At 38.7% G+C, this 22,257-nt stretch overlaps 1 protein-coding gene across 1 annotated transcript in view; it reads right to left on the reverse strand.

The window, feature by feature from the left end:
- THSD7B (thrombospondin, type I, domain containing 7B) overlaps nt 1–22,257 on the reverse strand; it is a 904,077-nt gene that overhangs the window by 82,588 nt on the left and 799,232 nt on the right. The window contains exons 18-20 of the mRNA XM_006834598.1: nt 9,143–9,284; nt 6,434–6,549; nt 3,282–3,399 (exon numbers count right to left, since the gene is read on the reverse strand). Coding sequence (XP_006834661.1) covers nt 3,282–3,399; nt 6,434–6,549; nt 9,143–9,284 — 376 coding nt within the window. The remainder of the gene's footprint in view (nt 1–3,281; nt 3,400–6,433; nt 6,550–9,142; nt 9,285–22,257) is intronic.

Here is a 22,257-nt window from a genome sequence, read left to right on the forward strand (position 1 = left end):
TTTTGGAAGAAGTGCAGCCAGAGTGCTCCTTGGAGGCCAGGATGGCTAAACTTCGTCTCTCATACTTTGGACATATTGTCAGGAGGGAGCAGTCGCTGGAGAAGGATGTCATGCTGGGTAAGATGGAGGGTCAGAGAAAGAGAGGAAGACCCCCAATGAGATGGATCAGCTGGGTAGCATCATTGATGGCATCAAATGTGAAGGCAGTAGTGAGGTTGGCCCATGATTGGACATTGTTTCGTTCTGCTGTGCATGGGGTTGCTATGAGTTGGTTCCGACTTGATGGCATCTGACAACAACAACAACAACCCTACCAGAGCATCCCCAGTGTATGAAAGTACAATTGGCACTGTGGTGTAATGGTTTACTTATTATGTCTCTTCTAGTTTGAGTCTTTGTAACTCCCACAAAGTGACTCGTTGCCTGATGTATAAGATAAGAGGGAGAAGATACTGATAGGATGATAAGATTCAGTTGTGAATGACTGTTAACAAAGTTCATTGTGATTATAAAAACTTTGAACACTGAACATGGGAATAAAATAAACCATCTCAGAATCAGAAGGAGCACAATACCATCAAGAAGAAGAGCCAGGAGTAGAGCACATCCTTTGGACCCCAAGATCTCTGTGCATTGAACCTCTTCTGCTCAGGGACATAAATTTGTGACACTGGAGGAATGGCAGAGAAGCAACTGCAACACGACCAAGAGTGAGAGCATGTGACAGAGTTATGGGCTTCCCAGTCCATGGAGCAAGTAACGTTGAATGTCTTTGGGCAGGAAGCTTACTTGAAGAGTGGGATACCTCCAGGCACTTAATTGGGGAAGCTAGATTTGCTGACACACAGAGGCAGAGCTTGGTGGCTAAGAAGTCAACGACCAGAGAGAGGCCTGCCTACAACCATGGCTAGGAAGAGTTTGTCCTGACTGAAAGAATTGTATCCTGAACATGTCTGGTGCTATATTATAACCTGTTAACATTTCTGATAAGTCTTGGAACTGTGAGTATGCTGGCACTTGAGAATTTGTTTAAAGGATGAGTGAATGTGTGAGTAATCTTAAATCAGTAGGAAAATACTTGACTAGAGTTGCATTTTATAAATATCTGTTAGACTATGACTATGGCATATGAATTTTGAATAGGGTATAAAGATGAGAAAGGAGCTCTGGTACCATAGTGGTTATGAATCGGGCCGCAACCCTTAAGATAGAAGTTCGAAACTACCAGCTGTTCTGTAGGAGAAAGATGAGGCTTTCTGCTCTCATAAGGATTTACAGCCTCGGAAACCCTGTTCAGGATTGCTATGGGTTGGAACCGATTCGACGGCACTTAACAACAACAACATAAAGATGAGATGAAAATGAGAGATGAGGATTATATTCAGTAATCTTTTAAAAGATACTACGAGTCCTCCAATAATATTCTTTACTACTTGTGTCTAGGAAGATGGTAGTGGAAAATAAAATATACTAAAATGTACTCTGTATAAATAGTCTTTCTCTGTGTTAGGTGCTTTCACATACTTTTTTCTCAAATCCAAACTCAAGTCTGTATGTTGTTAAGTGCCATCGAGTCGGATCCGACCCATAGCGACCCTGTACAGGGTTTCCGAGGGTGTAAATCTTTACGGGAGTAGAAAGCCTCATCTTTCTCCCACGGACCAGCTGATAGTTTTGAACCGCTGACCTTAAGGTTCGCAGCCCGATTCGTAACCACTACACTACCAGAGCTCTCAAGTCTCTATAATGAGTATTAATTAATTTCATGCTACAAATGAAGAAGCTAAGAGTCAAAGATTAAATAACTTTCCCTAACAAAATCAATTTAAGCACAGATTTACCCAACATCTTATTGCTAAGACTGACCATTTAGTTTTCCAAGGTTCTTTGTAGGCTCTGAATAGGGCAGGAAATGACATATTTGTATTATTAGATATTGTGAGTCCCACTTTTTCATTGGGTGTGATGCTCTTTGCAGAAGTACTTGTCAATTTCCCTTAGTCACATTTGCCTATTACATAACCTGCTTGCTGTCTTCAACTCTGCCTTCTTTGGAATCCTCTGGTTGAGTTCACAAAAGAGTCCCTCTGTCATGCTCAGTTCCTCAAACAATCTTGACTAAGACAGAGAATTATCAATGGTCCAGCACATCCTTTTGCAAATAGCTTAGAGATTAATATGCTCCACTGACACTGGTCCAAAACTGCCTCCAAAAATCTTTAGTTGATTATCAGACCCAGGTCTTGGTATAATTTCCTTTTACCTTGATTCCTTAATTCCTCCAATTTGCAGTTCTTTTTCCCTCTTCTTTCCTGATTAGTGTTTAACAAAATGCCAGGATTTCTCCCTAGGTTCCTATTAAAAATTTCTGCATTCACCTAGGAATAAATTGCATTCACCATTCAGGACTAGAATCCTATTTTATATCACAGCTTTGTGCTTTCATGCTTTGATCTTACTGTTGCCTTTCCCTTGGCTGGAGCATCACTTATGTTTTCATTTGCCTAGCTTCTAATGATCAATTCTGCATTCTTTGTCATCATGGATCATTTGCTCAATGTGATCCTAGTATCTTGTGGCAGTGACTGCTACTTGCTTGTCAAAAATGCATACTCATTTCCTCTATAGGAACTTAATTGTTGGTAAGTGGATGACCAGCCAGAAACTACATTTCCTGTTCTGCTACCCTGCAGAAACAGGGGACCAAATTCTGTCTAATGGAATACAGGTAGAAGAAATATATACCTCTTCCAATTTGCCCCATAGAAACTTTCACAGAACCAACCAAATGTCAATATCCAGAGACTTGGTTATGCTAAAGTGGTAGAATCTTTGTTAACTATGTCCTTGGTTGACTTTTTACATCAGAAACTACTCATAATCAACAAAATGTTATATGGGTGAAAACTAGTCCATTACACACAGTCACTATGACTCTGGGGTTTAACTGATACAATAACTTTTTTTTGTACTTCTTCAAAAAAATTCACTGAAATTTGCTCAACATTATCTGAACAGATTGAGTTTATGACTTTTAAATAAACACTGCCTGACAGGTCCACTATCTTCTATGTAGACTGCCATAGTTATCAGGTCAGTACTCCAAACTCGTCCGAGTCCTCAAGTACAATTTTGAGACCATATTTTGCCTCTCTTCACCTCTGAGTGAGCTTCATGTTGTTTTAAGCTGACCAATATATGCCCATTTATCAGGCTATGTTATACTGCAAGCTACTCAAGATAAAGCTTTTAGAATAAACGAATATAGGAAACGAAAATACCTCCATGGCCACAGGTCTGTGAACACTGTGTCCAAGCTGTCCACCCTGAAAGCTGACAGTTGACCACACATTCCACCAGGCAGTTAATGATCATTCTCTGGGGCTTCTCCAAATTAAGCTGCAAAGAAAAACCAAGCATGATTTCATGAGAAGGGATGCCCATTGATACTGTTGATTTGGCAGGTTATTAAGGACCAGCCAACTAGGACTTAATTAAAAATAGAATAAGACATTCATCTACATTTAATGCAAAAGACTTTATCAAATGACCCCAAAGCTGTATTCTACTCAATGCTTCTTTAGTAAGGAGAGGAAAAACAAGATGATGGAAAGAAAGAATGGAATTGGAGGGATACTTTTTCAAATAAAGATTCCACTGTAAAGAGGAGGACATTTCAAGAAACCAACAAATACTTAGCAATACACAGGTGTATGCAACACCGTAGTACGGTGATAGATACTGGCATTCAAATGAAAGAAGGATGAATGATAATTGGGGTAGAACATCACCTGCACAATGGGTCACGAATAAATCTGTTCAGCCAGGGGCAGTCACTTGTAAAATGTAACACTTTTGGACAAATAAACAAGCCCCAAACAAGGCAACATAACCTACTGTATTTCACTGTCTCGTGGATTGATGGTTAAAGTTGCCAATTAGCCTTTTTCTTTTTCTTATTTTAATGAAGAGAAAGACTATCTGAGATAATCTTTCTAAATTTGGGGAAAAAATAAAATAAACTTCTTTCTTCAAGGACTGATAAGGAGACCTGGTGAAGCAGTGGTTAAACATTCAGTTGCTAACCTAAATATCCTTTGAACTCAGCAGAGGCTCAGGGAGAAAGATGGTGCAACCAACTTCTGTAAAGACTGCAGCCATGGAAACCCTACGGGGCAGGGCAGTTCTACTCTGATCTATAGGATCACTTTAAGTTGGAATCGATTCGATGGTAATGTTTGTTTTTTCTTCTTTTGGTTTAGCATATGAATTGATGGAGCTGTAGGATCATCATTGAACTGTTAACCACAAGGTTGGCAGTTCAAACCCACCTGCTGCTTCTCAGAAACCCTGTACAGGGTCCCTATGAATGAGAACCAACTTGACGACCACAATGAGATTTATCCATGATCCATAGAGATCTATGGATATTCTCGAGACGTTAATAATTTGAGACATCTTTAAACTAATATTATTTAAAAGTTTGTTGCTCCAAACCAAAACTCACTGCCATCAAATCAGTTCCAGCTCATAGCGACATTACAGAACAGAGCAGAACAGTCTCATGCAGTTTTCAAAACTGTGAATCTTTAAAGAGACAGATTGCCATATCTTTCTCCTGAAGAGTGGCTGGTGGGTTCAAACCAACGTTTTAGTTAGCAGCTGAGGACTTTTATCCACTGCACCACCAGACTCCTTGAATACTTGTCAGCCATACATTCTTTAGAAGCAGAGAAACAGATTTCCTATTCCGTTCCTCCTCCTAGTGTTCCTACACCACTGCTGCTCATTGCTGAATTGTTTCTGATTAGTGACAACTCTCTGAGTTAAAGCAGAACTGTATTCCACAGGGTTTACAATGGCTGACTTTTGGGAGGCAGATTGCCAGGGTTCTCTTCCTAGACACTTCTGTGTGGACTCAAACCAACAAACTTGGTTATAAATAAAGTATGTTAACCACTTGCACTAACTGGGGACTCTGATTTCCTGTTAATGAATAAGTTATATCTTTCTTTGTATTTGAAAGAAAAGATTTAAAACATACACTAAATCTAAGATTTTTACTTATTTGGAATTGTAGATTACTGATTCTCCCTCCCTCCCCCCCGCGCCCCCTTGAAGCAGACAACTTCATAACTGGCAGATTCCGCGAAATAAGATTCTAAAACACCTCACTGACTCCTGACTTTTTGCTCTATATTTACTAATTTCAGAATTCCAACAAATAGAACATCTAATTTCAGATTGTTTGGTCACGAGGCTGTGGTCCTGGTCTATGGCTGCACTACAAGTTTAGAAGGAATATTGTAAAAATATTTAGTAAGAGTAAGCAAAAACAGATAATTTAGTAAATCATACAGTGTGACCACATGTGGTCATCTTTATTACTGTTAGTATTAAACTTCCCCCCAGAGTGCTTTTTATTTATATCTTAGGAAGTAAATGCATGCTGAAAATTGAAGATTAAAATAAAACCTCCTCAAAACATGTCTGAATACAGATTTTTCTTAAGTGCCATATACTTTGTCACAGGAAAAAAACGGGGCAATAAACATAAAAACTCAGAATCCACTAACGTGAAACTTGGGAGGCATGTCATTGACTTAGATTGATAAGAAAAGTACAACAGTGCTATTAATGTAGCCCAGCCACAAGTGTCAGTATTCATCATATACCAAGGGGCAGTGTTCATCACGTATGCAAATGAATCACTTGTCTAATGCCAAGTGGCTGTTATTAAGTGATGTCAAGGCAGTTTCAACTAATAGTGATGTTGCAGAAAGCTTCAAGAAATGGCTAGTAAGTTTCAACTGTCAACCTTGCTGTTACCAGTCCAGTCCAGTGCTCATTCTACAGTGCCACACCTGGACTCCAAAACTAAGTGTCATATGTAAACATTAAAGTTGTCTATTCTTAACAGTTGGTTACAGGAAATTAGATACAGTCTTGAAAGTAAGCAAAATATAAATTTTGAATGAACTAATTTCCCCTAGTACACTAAGACCTTTCCACCACTAAATTCAAACTTCATGTACTACATTATTGTTGTTGATAAGTGTTGTAGAGTCAGCTCTGACTCATAGCCATCCTGTATAGGGTTTCCAAGGGACAGCTGGTATGTTTGAACCACCAACCTTGTAGTTAACAGTCCAGTGCTCCTCCTACAGTGCCACACAAGAACTCCTCATGTATTACTCTTGTTGCTGTTATTAAGTGCCGTGCTATGGAGTCAGTTCTGACTCCTAGTGACCCTGTATAAGGTTTCCAAGAAGCAGTTAGTGGGTTTGAACTGCTTACCAGTGCTGGTCCTACAGCGCCACACCAGGGGTCCAATGTACTACAGTAATACCAATCTCTCAAACACCTTGCAGGTTAAAGACCAGATTAAGAGAAACAAAGCATTGGGTGTTAGATACAAATAGGAACAAGTTACCTGCTCACACTGGTCCATACTGACTGGCCTGCCGTCACTGCGCACACAGCTCAGAAGGCGGGTCTTGACACCTTGCCCACAGGTGGCGTTTTCACTCAGCTGGCATGTGCTCCACTCTACAGGCATATGATCACCCACACTGAGTTTCAAAATCATGGCCATGTGATCAAAATACAACAAACCTTTGATTATCTGCATTAGTGGAGAAGGACAATGTGTACATAATGCTAGAACTACTTCCAGGTGGATCTAAAAATGCATCATACAATTGTTGTGTTTCAAAAATAATAATGATAAAAATAAACAAAAGTGAGTTAGTGGAGGTAAAAGACAAGTAGAAAAACAAAAAAGCTATTATGTTGGTAGACTGTGTTTCCAAGATGACTGGGGTAGGAAAGGAATAATACTAAACTGTTTTCAAAGAAGACAGTTTGGAACCCATTGTTTGCTGGGGAAATAATTGAGAGAGAGAGAACAGTATAGAAATGTTAACAGTTTTGATGTAACTTGTTAATATTTTCTAACACTAAATCCAGTTGTCTGAGTCATTTAATACATTTGGGACAGTGAAGCCCAAAAAAATACCCCTGCAGGGAAACAGGGAAAATCATATAGAACTGTAAAAACTGCTACAGAAATTTTAATTTTTTACAGCTAATTCTATCAGGAAAGAAGATATATAGATCTGTCTAGTCACATTAGACACTAGACAAATAACTGATGGTTAGAATATATTACACTGCAATTTAGTTTGGTTCTTAAACAAACAAACACATAAATCTTTTTGTCGCTGGAGGTAAGAAGGTCCTTGATCATATAAACTCTTAAGCCACCTACCAAATATGGGAAACATCAAACATCCTTGTATTTGATACGCGATGTAAGAATTCAACCTACAGAAACAGTAAGAGCTATGTGGTTTTGTAGCTGTTTTAAATTTTTTTTAAATCAAGTTAAATTGCAGTTTAATTTATAAATGTAAACTCCTTTAAGGATGCTTTCCATATTTAGTAGACGATCTAAAAATTTAATAGGAATGTTGTTGTTATTGTTAAGTGCCATTTAGTCAGTTCCCACTCCTAGTGACCCTATATAAGGCTTCCAAGGAGCAGGTGGGAGGTTTGAAATACCTACCTTGAAGTTAACAGTCCAGTGTTTACCCTACAGCACCATACCAGGACTCCAATAGTAATTTGTTCTGACTCAAAGCAACCCTGTATAGATTTTCCAATGAGCTGTTGGTTGATTTGAACCATCAGCTTTGTGATTAACAGTCCAATGCTTATCCTACAGCACCATACCAGGTAGGCCCTTTTTAATAGGCTTAATCTTCTAATGATATACTCTTTCACTAAAGCAAATTTCAATCTATTTCTGGAAATGGTCTATTAAGCCCAAGGATCTGAAACACCCTTATCTAAAGAAAAAGACAAATAGAACTGGTTATCAGACATCCCCACAGAATTCACTACATGAGATACCTCAGCAGTACCCACGTGACTGAGGGCCACTTATTCTTTTATTGAGAAAAGACAGTTGTGTGTCTGCTGGTTATGTGGAGATTGGGTCTCCAGGTTTGAATTCAACACTGAGACTTAACATGATATCACATTTGTGGCATTTGTGCTTATCTGCTGCTGCAGGGATTGGAAGCAGATCAAGGTAATTAAAGTCTTTTTTGTATTAGACACTGAGCAGTAGTGTCTGATACTGAGCAGTCACAATGAAGATGGTATGATCCTGTCTAGTGGCGCCCAGCATTTATCTTTAATGATAACTATAAAGCAAGTACACGATAAGCTTGACTTTCTTTAAAAATAAATTTCAAAAGAGGCCTTGAAAGAGCTATGCTATTAGGTAACTAAGTTATTACTATTGCCATCGATTGAATTGTGTTCCCCAAGATTTCTGTCAACTTGACTGGGCCACGACTCTTAGTACAAATGGCAGTTATGTAATGATCCTCCATAATATGACCTGCTGTGAGACGTAATGCCCTCAAATCCTGTTAGAGCCCTGGGGTGTTGCCTGCAATCCATCTTACCTTACAAGAAACAGAAAGACAGAAGTAAGCAGACGGAGAGGGATCTACTACCAGCAAGAAAGAAGCGCTATGGGTGGAGCACCTCCTCTGGACCCAGATCCCGGTGCTGGGTACCTCCAAAACCCAGGGGAAGATTGATACTAAGACACACAGAGTTCTTTAAAGATTGCAAAGCTTAGAAACCCTGAAAGGAGATAAAGCTCTTTCTCCTCAACCGTGAGCCAACAGAGAAAAGAAAGCCTTCCCCTAGAGCTGGAACCATGAATTCTAGCCTTCTAATCTGTGAGAAAGTAAATTTTTATTTGTTAAAGCCATACACCTACAGTATTTCTTATTATGGCAATATGAAATTCCTAAGACAACAACATACTTCTTATATGGTAAATTATACTCTGCTACTGAATTCCGGTGTTTCAGTTTATCATGGCTTAATTCAACATTATTTTGAAACTTTGCCCCATCTAAGAGTATTTTACTTCAGCGAGTCCTTGCCACATTGCCAACAATGGCATGCCAAGAGTGGGCGAGTCCATCTATGAAGGACTCAGACTTTTACAAAACTCGCACATATACGCTACACTTGGTTGCTAATCCAGAGATTGAGAACACACAGTCTCATTAATAGATAATAAGGAAAATGGCACATTCATATAAGTCCACTGTACCTGTTAGATTGTACTGGAACTGGAAGCAATTTTCATTAAGGAGGCAGGGCCGTACTTGTGAGTCTTCAGGACAAGTCCTCGAGCTCAGCGAAGGTCTCAGTAGATGGCGGGTTCTTGTCTGCATTGTGTGCGGGTCACATGACTACAAGCATTAAAGAGCAGGCAGAGTTAGTAAAGATGTGTGGTTAATTGATAAACTGGACATGATTACCTTTATACCTGCAGTCACACATATAATAACTACAGGTACGAGAGTACTGAGAGTGTTAAACACAATATTAGAAAATAAAAGTCGTCTGCAAATCATTGTAAACCAAATGCACAGTTGTTTTTCTTCCACCTGACAAACCATCTTGGTGTGCATCGGGGTGAAGCATATGTTTCTGTTTAACATGTATAGGTCCATGATCACTACGTTCACTTATTACAACTCATTCTGGAATCCCAAACAGCCACATTATACTAGATCAAGAAACTTTGAATGTTTATATGAATTAAAAAAAAAAAAAAAGGGACGGGCAAGGAGCTGTCCAGTTGGTTCGGACTCATAGAGACCCTGTAAAGGGTTTCAAGAATTTCCAAGGAGAGCTGGTGGGTTTGAACCATTGACCTTGTGGTTCAAACTGACCTTGTGGTCCCCTGCTCATCCTATGGCATCACACCAGGAGTTTAAACCACACAGAACAATGTAATGAGAAAATGATCTTTTTAAAATTCCATAATAGACAGGTACATAAAGGGATTATAAAACCAATATTGTCAATATACCAGAACTTTCCTCCTATCTAATAAAGAACCCCAGAAGTGAATCACTCCATATAATGCCTTTTAAATTTTTCAAGGGTTAATATGAACACATGAGATCTCCAAATATCATTTACTCAAGGGTCCATACATTGTCTTATAGCCTCAATCCCTTTAATGTTCTGAAACAGGTAAATCTGTCAGTAGTAACTTATCCAACAGCCCTACTACCCGCAGTGGGATATAATCTCCCACCTTGTGGAACAATCTCCCTATAAATGTCCTCTATATTCTGCCCTTCCTCCTCTTCAGAGTCCTAATGAAGGTTTACTTTTTCCACAGCCCTAATTTTAGTAATATCAAATTCCCCTCTTCCTTTTGTTCAGCCTTCCTCTCAGGCAAGGGAACTCTTGAAGGTACGTAATGCTTACAAACATGTGTAAATACATGTATGCATATATGTCCCATCTGTCCTATGGTTTTATTTTTCTGTCTTTGTACTGTTACGTCTCTTTCTTGTAAGCTTTTCAAAACAATAATGAACCACATCATTATTTTACTACCTGTGTCACTCACTGAAATTCTTGGTTTACCTAGAAGTTGCTTAGTAAATACCACTGAGCATCAAACACATTTCCAGACCCCCAAATCTAAAGAGGCACAATATCTATGAATTATGATGTCCAAATCACCACTACTATATTTCAAATGTTTTCTTAGTTTTTAAAACCTTTTTGTTTTTCAGAAATTGCAGCAAGGCACAACCTGTACACTAAATCATGGCTGTTGATGATTAAGCAGACTTTTTGGGATTGCACTGAAATATGCAGAAAAACATTGCCACTCCCTTTACCTCATTTGAAAAGCTTAGAATCAGTTGAAACACTTACTATTCATGTGACTTTATACTTGGATAAGCTGTCAATATCTGTAAAGTAATTTCATATTGTAATTGTATCTAATTGTCTCTAAATAATCAAGAAGGGCCACTGAAATCAGGCAATTATTCTTAATTATCTGCAAATGAATCTTATTTAAAATGCTTACCAATAATTTATTATAATTATTTTTGATTGTTTGTTCTCATGAGAAGGAATTAGGACTTAAATGTTTTGCCAATAGAAGAAAATTAAAGTCTCTTAGTAGAGATCCCTTATTGGTGCATTACTGCATTTCTATCTTACATAAAATCAATTAATGTCAGAACAAAATAGATACATGTATGAATTTATATGCCTGCTTAGACCAGGCCATCAAATAAAGTTAGAGAGAAACCCCTTCCTACCCATATAGACATACACATAAACTGGTAATGTAATTATGTAACTTTGAAATTCACGTATTTACTCTATGCTTTAGTTTCTTATTTAAACCTCATTTTCAGTTTGAATTTGCATATCAGTAATTGATGGTCTGTTCCACAGTCTGCCCCTGGCCTTGTTTTCACTGATGATATGGAGCTTTTCCATCTTCTCTTTCCACAGATGTAGTCAATTTGATTTCTATGTATTCTATCTGGCGAGGTCCATGTATATTGTCTGTTATGTTGTCTAAAGAAGGTATTTGAAATAAACAAATCATTGAGTTTTCAGAATCCTAGCTATTATGTGTTCTCAAGCATCATTGCTATTACCAAGACCCTATTTCCCAACTACTGGTCCTTCCTCTTTGCTCCCAACCTTTGCATTCCAATCTCCAGTAGTGAACAATAGATCTTGATTGCATGTTTGATCGATTTCAGATTGAAGAAGTTGGTAGAATTCTTCTATTTCATCTTCACTGGCTTTAGTGGTTGGTGCATGAATTTGAAAAATAGTGGTATTAACTGGGCTTCCCTGTAGGTGCATGGATATTATCCTATCACTTATAGCATTGGTACCTCATGACTGATCTGGATATGTTCTTTTTGACGATGAATGCAACACTATTTCCTTTCAATTTGTCATTCCCGGCATAGTAAACCATGTGTTTGTCAGAATCAAAATGGCCAATACCAGTCCATTTCAGCTCACTAATGCCTAAGAAATCAATGTTTATGCGTTCCATTGCACTTTTGACAACTTCCAATTTTCCCAGATTCATATTTCGTACATTCCATGTTTTGATTTTCAATGGATGTTTACAGCTGTTTCTCTTCATTTTGAGTTGTGACCCATCAGCAAATGAAGGTTCTGTGAGTTTTTATCCCATGAGCTTAACTCCATTCATGTCATCATGGTCAACTCTATTTTGAGGAGGCATTTTTTTCCCCAGTCGCATTTTGAGTGGCTTCCAACCTGAGGGACTCATTTTTCGGTACTGTATCTAACAGTGTTTCTCTGCTACTCATAAGGTTTTCAGTGACTAAAGATTCGGAAGTAGTTCATCACTCCTTCTTCCTAGTCTGTCTTCATCTGGAAGCTCATCTGAAACCTGTCCACCATGGGTGACCCTCCTGGTTATTTCAAATACCAGTGCCATAGCTTTCAGAATCACAAAAACTTACAAGCCACCACAATATGAAAGACAGACGAGTGGTGGCCATTTGGTTTTATGTAGAAATTATCACTTTAAATTTTGAAGAGATCTGTGCGCATGCATAGTAGAACCCTCCTCCAGGGGTGGGGGTTGGGTATCCAGTCACTCAGGTATCTAGTTACCAGAATGGAGGTGTGCAGTCAGGGAGAGACCAATGAACAATGGACAGATACCAAAAAAAAAAAAAAAAAGAATGTTCACAGGTGTATCTCCTCGGTTCTGTCAGATGGGTTCGTGGCTGTTCTGATCCTTCCCCCACTTGTACTCTCCCAAGATGGCAGCTCTGGGAGCAGCTGAGCATCTTGAATTAAAAGCAATGGATTTCTTGATTCTCCTACAAATTCCCCTAGCTGTAAGTCTTCCAATCTTCTAAATATTCCTTTATATGTGGTTCAGAGTTCTAGCACCATCCCCTGAGCCTGCTTTGCCCGGTATTCTGTGTTGTTGGTGACAGAGCTCTCACTGCACGTCTACCTGATCTGCCATCTTGATACAATCAATAAGGAAATTAGTCAATCACTAAAGGACAAATACTATATGACACCACTATTTCAAAAAGTGAAGAAAAGGTATTCATGCTAAAATAAACATTTTATGATGGTTACCAGGAGTAGGAGGGAGGGGGAAGTGATTTATAAACTAGAGGGTAGACATGTGTTAACTATGGTGACACAGAAGGCAACATACAAGAGGAAAATTGGCAGAAGAATGATGAAAGTAGAGGAAGACATGGAGAAAACTGTCAGAGTTAAAGGGAACAGAAGTAAACACTGTTATATATGTCTTGGTGGTAGTAATCACTGGACTATTAACAGAAAGGTCAGTGGTTCCAACCCACCAGCCACTACTTGGAAACCCTACACAGGGTTGCCACAAGCCAGAAATAACTTGATGGCACTTAACAACAACAACAATGGGTAGATACATAGACAGATACACAGACTGAATAGCCATGGGAAGGAGAGTGGGCATGCATCCACAAATATATTAAGGTTTGACAGAGGATTTTTGCATAAAAGTATGTACCTTTGCTGCTAACATATCCAAGTATTTGGTGGAGCATGGTGGTGATGGTGGTTATGTGCCATGGAGTCAGATTCAACTCACAGCGTCCCTGTAGAGGGTTTCTGAGGTTGTAAATCTTTAGGGAGCAGAAATCCTCATCTTTCTACTGTAGAGAAGCTGGTGGATTGTAACTGCTGGCCTTGCAGTTAGCAGTCTAACACACAATCCACCATGATACCAGGACTCCTTGTGGTAGAATTTACAGGGACCAAATTCTGAAAACTTCTTAGATATTAGCAAACACTTTGAAGGAATGATTTGCTGGGCCTGGGGCCTCAGAACCATAGTCTCAGGGGACACGATGGTCAAATGGCACAACAGCCCACAAAGACATACTGCATTGGGCAAAGATGCTGAGAAAGACTTCTTAGAAGTGTTGAAGAGCAATTATATCAGCTTGAGGACTAAGGTGCCCCTGAATCAAGCCATAGGATTTTCAATACATGTAAAAATTGGACAACAAATAAGGAAGACCAAAGAACTGATGCATTTGAGTTTGGGTGTTGTACAAGAGTATGAAAAGTACTATGGACTGCTTATGATGCTGTGTGCTAATACATCAGACTGCAAACTCATTTGAACTGCGAAGGTGGTGGTTCAAGCTCACCAGCTGCTGCTTGGAAACCCTTCCTATACAGGGTCACTATAGGTTGGAATTGAGTCGATGGCACTTAACAACAACACGGACTACCAGAAGAACACACAAATCTATCATATAAGAAATGCAACCAAAATACTCCTTAGAATCCAGCATGGCTAAACTTTGTCTCTCATACTTTGGACATGCTATGAGGAGAGACCAGTCCATAAAGAAGGACATATGCTTGGTAAAGCGGAAGGCCAGGGAAAAAGAGGAAGACCCCAATGAGATAGAATGGCATTGTAGCAGTAGCAATGGATGCAAACAGAACTATAATTGTGAGGCTGGCTCAGGATTCAACAGTGTTTCTTTCTGTTATGCACATGGTCACTGTGAGTGAGTGCTGACTCAACGGACCTAACAACAATGAATCCACAAGACAATATTTTATATCCTGCTCTGGTGGGGTCTTAAAAGTTCATGAGCAGCCATCTCCTATAAAGGAAAGAAGAGTGATGAAAACTTAAGATGCTGGGAAACAATTACTTCAATGGACTAATGCACCATGGGATCATCAGTTTCCCCAACGCAGAGACCAGAAGAACTAGTTTCCAGTACTCTGAAAGAGATCACATTAGGTCTTGAATAGAGTGGGGGGAAATGTAGAACAAAATTCAAATTTATTAAAAAAAAAAAAAAAGACCAGGCAGGTATACTGGTCAGACAGAGATTGGCAGGACCCTGAGACGATGGCCCTTGGTCACCCTTCAGTTCTGGAACTGAACTCTCCTCTGTGGTTCAATATCCAGCCAAACAATAGGTAGGTATGTAGTGGGGACAACAACACAAATGAAGTATGCACTTGTTCAACTATTGAGGTCAAAAGGGCAGCATTTAGCTAAGGATAAAATGCTGGGAAAGAAGAAATGGGAACAAGAAACACGGAGAAAGTGGGGTATAAGATGCTAAATTGAGGGGGTTGAAATCAAGATGAACAAAGCATATGATCAGTTGAATGTAAAACTGATGTGCTCTGTAAGCAAACCTACACTCAATTAACAATTAAAAAAAAAAAATAGGCTGTTATAACTGTCCCCAGATCCCATTCTTCTAACTCACTGCATCTTGGACTGTCACTGTTATTTTTTTAATGTTATTGTTAATTTAGTGGTAGTTTACATGGGAGAACATCAGTTTTGCACTCATCCTATTATATTCTGTTTCACTGCAATGATTACAATCCCCTCCATGCATCATCATTTAACAGTATGTGCTTCGATTCCCTCTGTTATTTATTTTTTCTGTGTACACAAAAACACTCAGGAATATATAATCACCTAAACAACATTCTGCAAGCCTGCCTCCTGGCCACCAGCACATATGCTTTCTCTTGCCATGAGTCAAGAGTCCTCAGCTTCCCTATCTTGCCACGCATCATCTCTGCCTCCATCTCTGGTGCTGCTGCTTCTCTTGTTAGAGTCCCACATTCCGCTCATGCTCTTCTCTCCTAGGGTCCTCTGTTCCTAGAATGTAAGATTAACTATTCCCCCTTTACAGTTATTATCATGACTAATTGTTTTTGTCACAATTACTCACTATTGAATCAATAGCCTCTTATTCCCATCTCCTTTCACCAGACTCATGCAAACAAGATGAAAACTATTCAGTGGAGATTCTGTCTTACCCTGCACACTCTGAAACTAAACTCCCTCATGAAAACTTGTAAGCCATCCTCTTCATGCCTTTATAGCTCCCCTACCCCCATTTTAGGTAGCCAATGTCTAAGTCGCCCATCCCTATCAACCCTGTATACCAAAGGGATAGTGTTGATCCTTGATGTGAAGATTCCTTCTCTCTCAGTTGGTATTTTGAGCTACTACATGCATCAATGTAGGTCAGGTTCATCAACATGGACCCCGTCAAATTCTTAAAAGTCAGTTAGGAATGGATCTTGTTTGCAACCTGAGGACTGCTCGTATTGAAAACCAATAATTGCAACCTTTTATCCATATAAAATAAGAGGTAGCATGGTTGTTGCTGTTGTTATTAAGTGACACCAAGTTGATTTTGACTTATAGCAAGATTGGCTGGTGGGTCTTAACCACCGACATTGCAGTTAGCAGTCCAGTGCTTATCCTGCAGCTATCCTACTAGGACTCGATTGAAATCAAGTAACAGTAGCCAAACTAATCTTCAGCAACATTTTCATGCTCCAACGATAGATGAATTAGTATTTCTTTTTATTTATTTCTCTCTGGTAGCGTAGTGGTTACGAATCGGGCTGCGAACCTTAAGGTCAGCAGTTCGAAACTACCAGCCGCTCCGCGGGAGAAAGATGAGGCTTTCTACTCCCGTAAGGATTTACACCCTCGGAAACCCTGTACAGGGTCGCTCTGGGTCGGACCCGACTCGACAGCACTTAACAACAACAACAAATTCCCTATTTAAAGGAAGTCCAGAAAATGGTGAATTAACCACAAGGAGGATAGAAAAAAAGGAGACAAAGATGGTTAGGAAGTGGATAATTTCATTATTTGATTGGCTGGTGGTGGCTGTATGCCGTGAAATTGGCTCCGACTCACAGTGACCCAGTACAGGATTTCTGAGGCTGTAAATCTTTACAGGAGCAGAATGCCTCATCTTCCTTCCATGGTAGTTTCGAACTGCTGACCTTGTGGTTCGCAGCCCGATTCGTAACAACTACGCTACCAGAGCCCCTTTTTTAATTAAGATACCTTAAATACAAACCTGAGTCACTCTTTCTTAGAGTTTTTTATGCTAAGACATGTTGTCAATTTCCTAACTAAAGAAGTAAGTAAGAGATGTATGCACAACTAAACCAAAATCAATTTGGGACCAGTTTCATTATAGAGATCAAGGTTAGATAGCTAAAGTTTATTTGTTAGGGAAGGAAATGTCCAATAAGAGAACCAGTTAGTCTTTAATACATAAATCCATTATGCAACTAGATTTCTTATTACCTTTGAAACCAACAAATTCCTTCCTCCTGCTCATGTGTCTTCACACCTTTTATTCTTTCTACAAGAAAGGCCTTAAACCCCTTGCCTATTCTGAAAATTCATATTCAGCCTTCACCATGAAATGAGGTGTCCCTTCACAGAACCTCCCCTGGCTTTCTGTGACTCATAATAAATGGAATCACCTTCATCTAGTAAATGTTTACATTGAGATTCCATGTGTATTGATGCATGTGCATTCCTTCCCATGGCTACTTGAAGTGAGAGTCTATATTTTAATTTTATTACACATTCAGAGTCTTTTATTGTGTCTTGCACACAGAATGTAAACAACAAATGTTGTATAGAGTAATTGGATTCTTCTGGGGCCGTAAGACTAGATTTTGGTAAGCTTCCATTAGCAGACAAATGGTTGATCTTGGATGGTGGTCTTATTGCCTGAATGTAAGGGTTCCTTATATATTTGCCGAATAATTTAATATTTCCCTTAATTTTCATACTTTTCCTATAAGATATTGATAGCCTTTCCAAGAATAACAGAACTCATCATTCTATAAGTAAAGATAATCAACAAATGATCTTTGTTTTACCTACATAAAACATAATATATAATATAAGTATGAAGTTTAATGTGCATCTAAACTTAGAGGTATAATTTGATTTTTTTTTTTTTTTTTTCACTGATATAGACCTACTAACAAGGAGCTCCGATAGCATAGTGGTTACGAATCAGGCTGCTAACCTCAAGGTCGGCAGTTCAAAACTACCAGCTGTTCTGCAGGAGAAAGATAAGGCATTCTGCTCCTGTAAAGATTTTGAGACTTAGAAACCCTATGCAGGGTTGGTATGAGTCGAAACCAGCTGCACGGTACTTAGCAACAACAAAACATATCTATTTAACAATTACAATTTAATATAAGCTTGACATTCTTTCAGGTTCTTGTGAATTTAAATTAATCTGCAAATTTCTTGTTTTGAGAAGAGCATGACCCCAAGTCCTGACCTTGTCAGCTCTCATCAGAAACAGAAAGCCAATGCTTGATTGTCTTATGTGATTTGTTTGAAAATTCTGTAACGGTCTCTCCCTCATTTAACTCATTAACAGTATGGTCAGTAGTTTTCTGTTTATCTTTCTGTCTTTGGGAGGAAAAATTGATATATATTCTCTAAAGTTTACTTTTCTTCTTCTTTTTTTTTTTTTGGTAGAGGGATGGGTAGGAGTAAGGAGTTAGGATTAGGACTATGGCTAGGTCTGGGCTAGGTCTAGGACTTCGTTGACTATTAGGGAGATGATGAGGACAAGGATTAGCGTTAGGGGTAGGGAATGGACTAGGACTAGGGCTAGAGCTAAAGGTAAGGCTTAATCCAGTTTTAGGGTTATAGCCAGATTTAGGTTTATATTATTTTAGAAAACTACTTGATTTTCTTTTCAACTAAGTTCTGTAGCTATATTATTCCCTCGTTTTACTTAATAGTTTTTGTTTTGTTTTGTTTTGTTTTGTGTTGGACACTAGTATCTCTGGTTCCCTATTTTCAGTTTTGTAGGTTTGTTTAATTTATAATACTTCTATATCTGGGTTGTACTCCTGGTGTGGTGCTGTGGGTTAATGTGCCAGACTGCAAAGCCACTTGAACGGCAAGGTTGACAGTTCAAGCTCACTGTCTGCTCCTTGGAAACCCCATAAAGGGTTGCTACAAGTCAGAACCAACTCGATGGCACTTAACAACAACAATATCTGGGTTGAGTTCTGACTGATATATTGTAAAGTATGTCAGTCTCAGGTTGCTGCTTGCTTTTGTTGTTAGTGTTCTGTCCTAGGAACTCCCTTGAGTATTTTTTAAAAAGTTGATCTGTTTTTGCAAATTCTTCTAATTTCTGTTTGTCTGGAAATGTCTTAGTTTTGTTGTTATATTTGATGGACATTTTTTTCTGGATATTTGATTCTTGGTTGCCAATTGTTTTCTTTCAGAGATTTATATATACCGTCCCATTGTCTAATTGCCTGCATGATTTCTTTTGAGAAATGAGAGTTTTATTACTTTTCCTTTGCAGGTTACTTTTCATTTTTCCCAAGTTGCTCTTGGGAACTTTGCCCTGTCTTTAAATCTTTGAGGGAGCAGAAAGCCTCATCTTTCTCCCACAGAGTAGCTGGCAGGCTCAAACAGTGGATGTTGTGGTTTGCAATCCAGTGCTTATTGTATGAAGCCATAACATCAAATAAACAATACACCTTCACATCAAATCAAGAATAATGAAAGCAAATAATGTAAGAACTATTGGCATTCCAGAACAAGATGAATCAGAGAAGTCCACAAAGGAGATAGTTGAAGAGCTTCTGGAAGAAAATTTCCCTAACATCTTGAAAGATGAGAAGATAAGCATTCAGGAAGCCAAATGTACCCCCAGGAAGGATAGAACCCAAAAGAAAGTCTCTAAGTCATATAATAATCAAGCTCTCCAAAATCAAAGAAAAGAAAAGAATACTAAAAGCAACCTGGGAGAAGAGAAATATCGATTATAAAGGCAAGCAAATTAGATTAATCTCTGACTATTCAGAAAAAAACGATGCAGGCAAAAGGGCAATGGGGAGACGTCTATCCAGCAAAACTATCAATCAAATATGATGGTGCGATCAAAACATTCCAGAACAAACAGAATCTGAGAGATTTTATCAAAACCAACCTAGCACTTCAAAACATCCTAAAGGGAGTTCTGTGCACTGAAAACCAACAAGTACAGAAAAAAACAGAGATTGACAGGTGTGGCCACACCACCTGGAACAGTCAAGAGATAGCAGAGTCCAGAACAGAACAAGACTACAACAACAAACTCAAAGGAGCTGAGAGATCAACTGAAGACCAAAAGTATATCAATGTCAAAGAAGGGACAAACATAGCAACAGAGACCCAGGTGGTGGGGAAGCCAGGTAAATTACAGGTTACAATGGAGTATCTTAAATGCAGAGAAAAGTTAGTAGACTAAAAGGTAACACCAAAGAAAGTTAACACCTCACAACATAGCATAAAAACGAATTAACAAGCGAACATGGAAACTAGGTACAAACCAACAAGAAACAGCACAAAAAAGACAAATCCAACACAAGAAGGAATGCAGAAAAAAAGAACGAACAGCACTACCAAAAAAGTAACATAATGACAGCAATCGATTCATACTGATCGATAATTACACCGAATGTCAATGGATTGAATGCACCAGTGAAGAGACAGAGAGTGGCAGAATGGATAAGAAAACAAGATCCATCAATATGCTACCTGCAAGAGACACACCTTACACACAAAGACAAAATCAGACTAAAAGTTAAAGGATGGAAAAAATTTTCATCAAGCTAACTACAAAAATAAACAAGCATGAGTGGCAATACTAATCTCCGACAAAGTAAACTTTAAGATAAAAACCAGCATAAGAGACAAAGAAGTACACTATCTCATGATCAAAGGGTCATTTGAGCAAGATGAAATAAACATAATAAATATATATGCTCCCAATGAAAGAGCACCAATATACATGAAGCAGATCTTACTGGAATTGAAAAAAGAAATAGATAATTCTACATTATAGTGGAAGATTTTAACACACCACTCTCAAAAAGGGACAGAACAACCATAAAGCAACTAGACAATGCTACAGAGGAACCAGAAAGCAACTCGACAATGCTACAGAGGAACTAAACAACACAACCAACCAACTTGACCTCATAGATGTATACACAGCATTCTATCCAACAACAGCACAATACACATTCTTCTCCTATGCACATGGAACATTTTCCAGAATTGACCATGTGTGAGGTCACAAAGCATGCCTCCATAAGTTCACAAGCATCAAAATTCTACAGAGCATCTTCTTAGACCACAATGTTATAAAACTAGAAATTAACAATAAGAAGACCAAAGCAATAAAGTTGAATACAGGGAAACTGAACAACACCCTGCTGAAAAGTGACTGGGTAAAACAAGAAATTAAACGTGAATTCACAAAGTTCCTAGAAACAAACGAGAATGAAAACACAACATACCAAAATCTTTGGGACACCGCGAAAGCAGTCCTGAGAGGACAATTTATTGTAATAAATGCGCACATCCAAAAAGAAGAAAGAGACAAAAATCAACACACTAACACAGCATCTTCAACAATTAGAAGCAGACCAGCAGAGGGAACCTACAGACACCAAAAGAAGGGAAATAATAAAGATAAGAGCAGAAATAAATGAGATGGAAAACTGAACAACTATAGAAAGAATCAAAAGGACAAGAAGCTGGTTCTTTGAAAGGATTAATAAAATTGGCAAACCATTGGCAAAACTACCTAAAGCAAAGAGGGAGAGGATACAAATAAATCACATTAGAAACCATATGGGTGAAGTCACAACAGAACCAAACAAAATCAAAAGGATAATAACAGAATACTCTGGTAGCGTAGTGGTTATGAATCAGGCTGCAAACCACCAAGGTGAGCAGTTTGAAACTACCAGCTGTTCCATGGGAGAAAGATGAGGCTTTCTGCTCCCATAAAGATTTACAGCCTCGGAAACCCTGTGCAAAGTCGCAATGAGTCGGAACAGACTCCATGGCACATAACAACAGCAATAACAATGAAGAGCGGTACTCCAACAAATTCGAAAATGTAGAAGAGATGGATGTGTTTCTAGGACCACCTAAACTTGCTCAGACTGAAGTAGTAAACTTTAACAAACCCATAACAAAAGAAAAAATTGATCAGGTCCTCAAAAAACTTCCAGCCAACAAAAGCCCAGGCCCAGATGGCTTCACGGGTGAGTTCTATCAAACATTCAAAGAAGAGCTGTAACCCATTCTACTCAAATGATTCCAGAACATAGAAGAGGATGGAAAACTCCCTTATACTTTTTATGAAGCAAGCATAATCCTCATACCAAAACAAGGGAAGGACATCACTAAAAAAGAAAACTATAGCCCAATATCCCTCATGAATATAGACACAAAAATTCTCAACAAAATCCTAGCCAACAGAATCCAACAGCACAACAAAAAATAATACATCATGACCAAGCGGGTTTCATAAAAGGGATGCAAGGATGGTTCAACATCAGGAAAACAATCAGCGTAATCCATCATATAAATAAGAAAAAGGAAAAGAACCACATGATCCTATCAATCGATGCAGAAAAGGCATTTGACAAAATCCAACATCCATTCCTGATTAAAAACAACACTCAACAAAGTAGGAATTG

Source organism: Chrysochloris asiatica, unplaced genomic scaffold (genome assembly GCF_000296735.1).
Source record: "Chrysochloris asiatica unplaced genomic scaffold, ChrAsi1.0 scaffold00012, whole genome shotgun sequence".
Lineage (NCBI taxonomy): Eukaryota > Metazoa > Chordata > Mammalia > Afrosoricida > Chrysochloridae > Chrysochloris > Chrysochloris asiatica.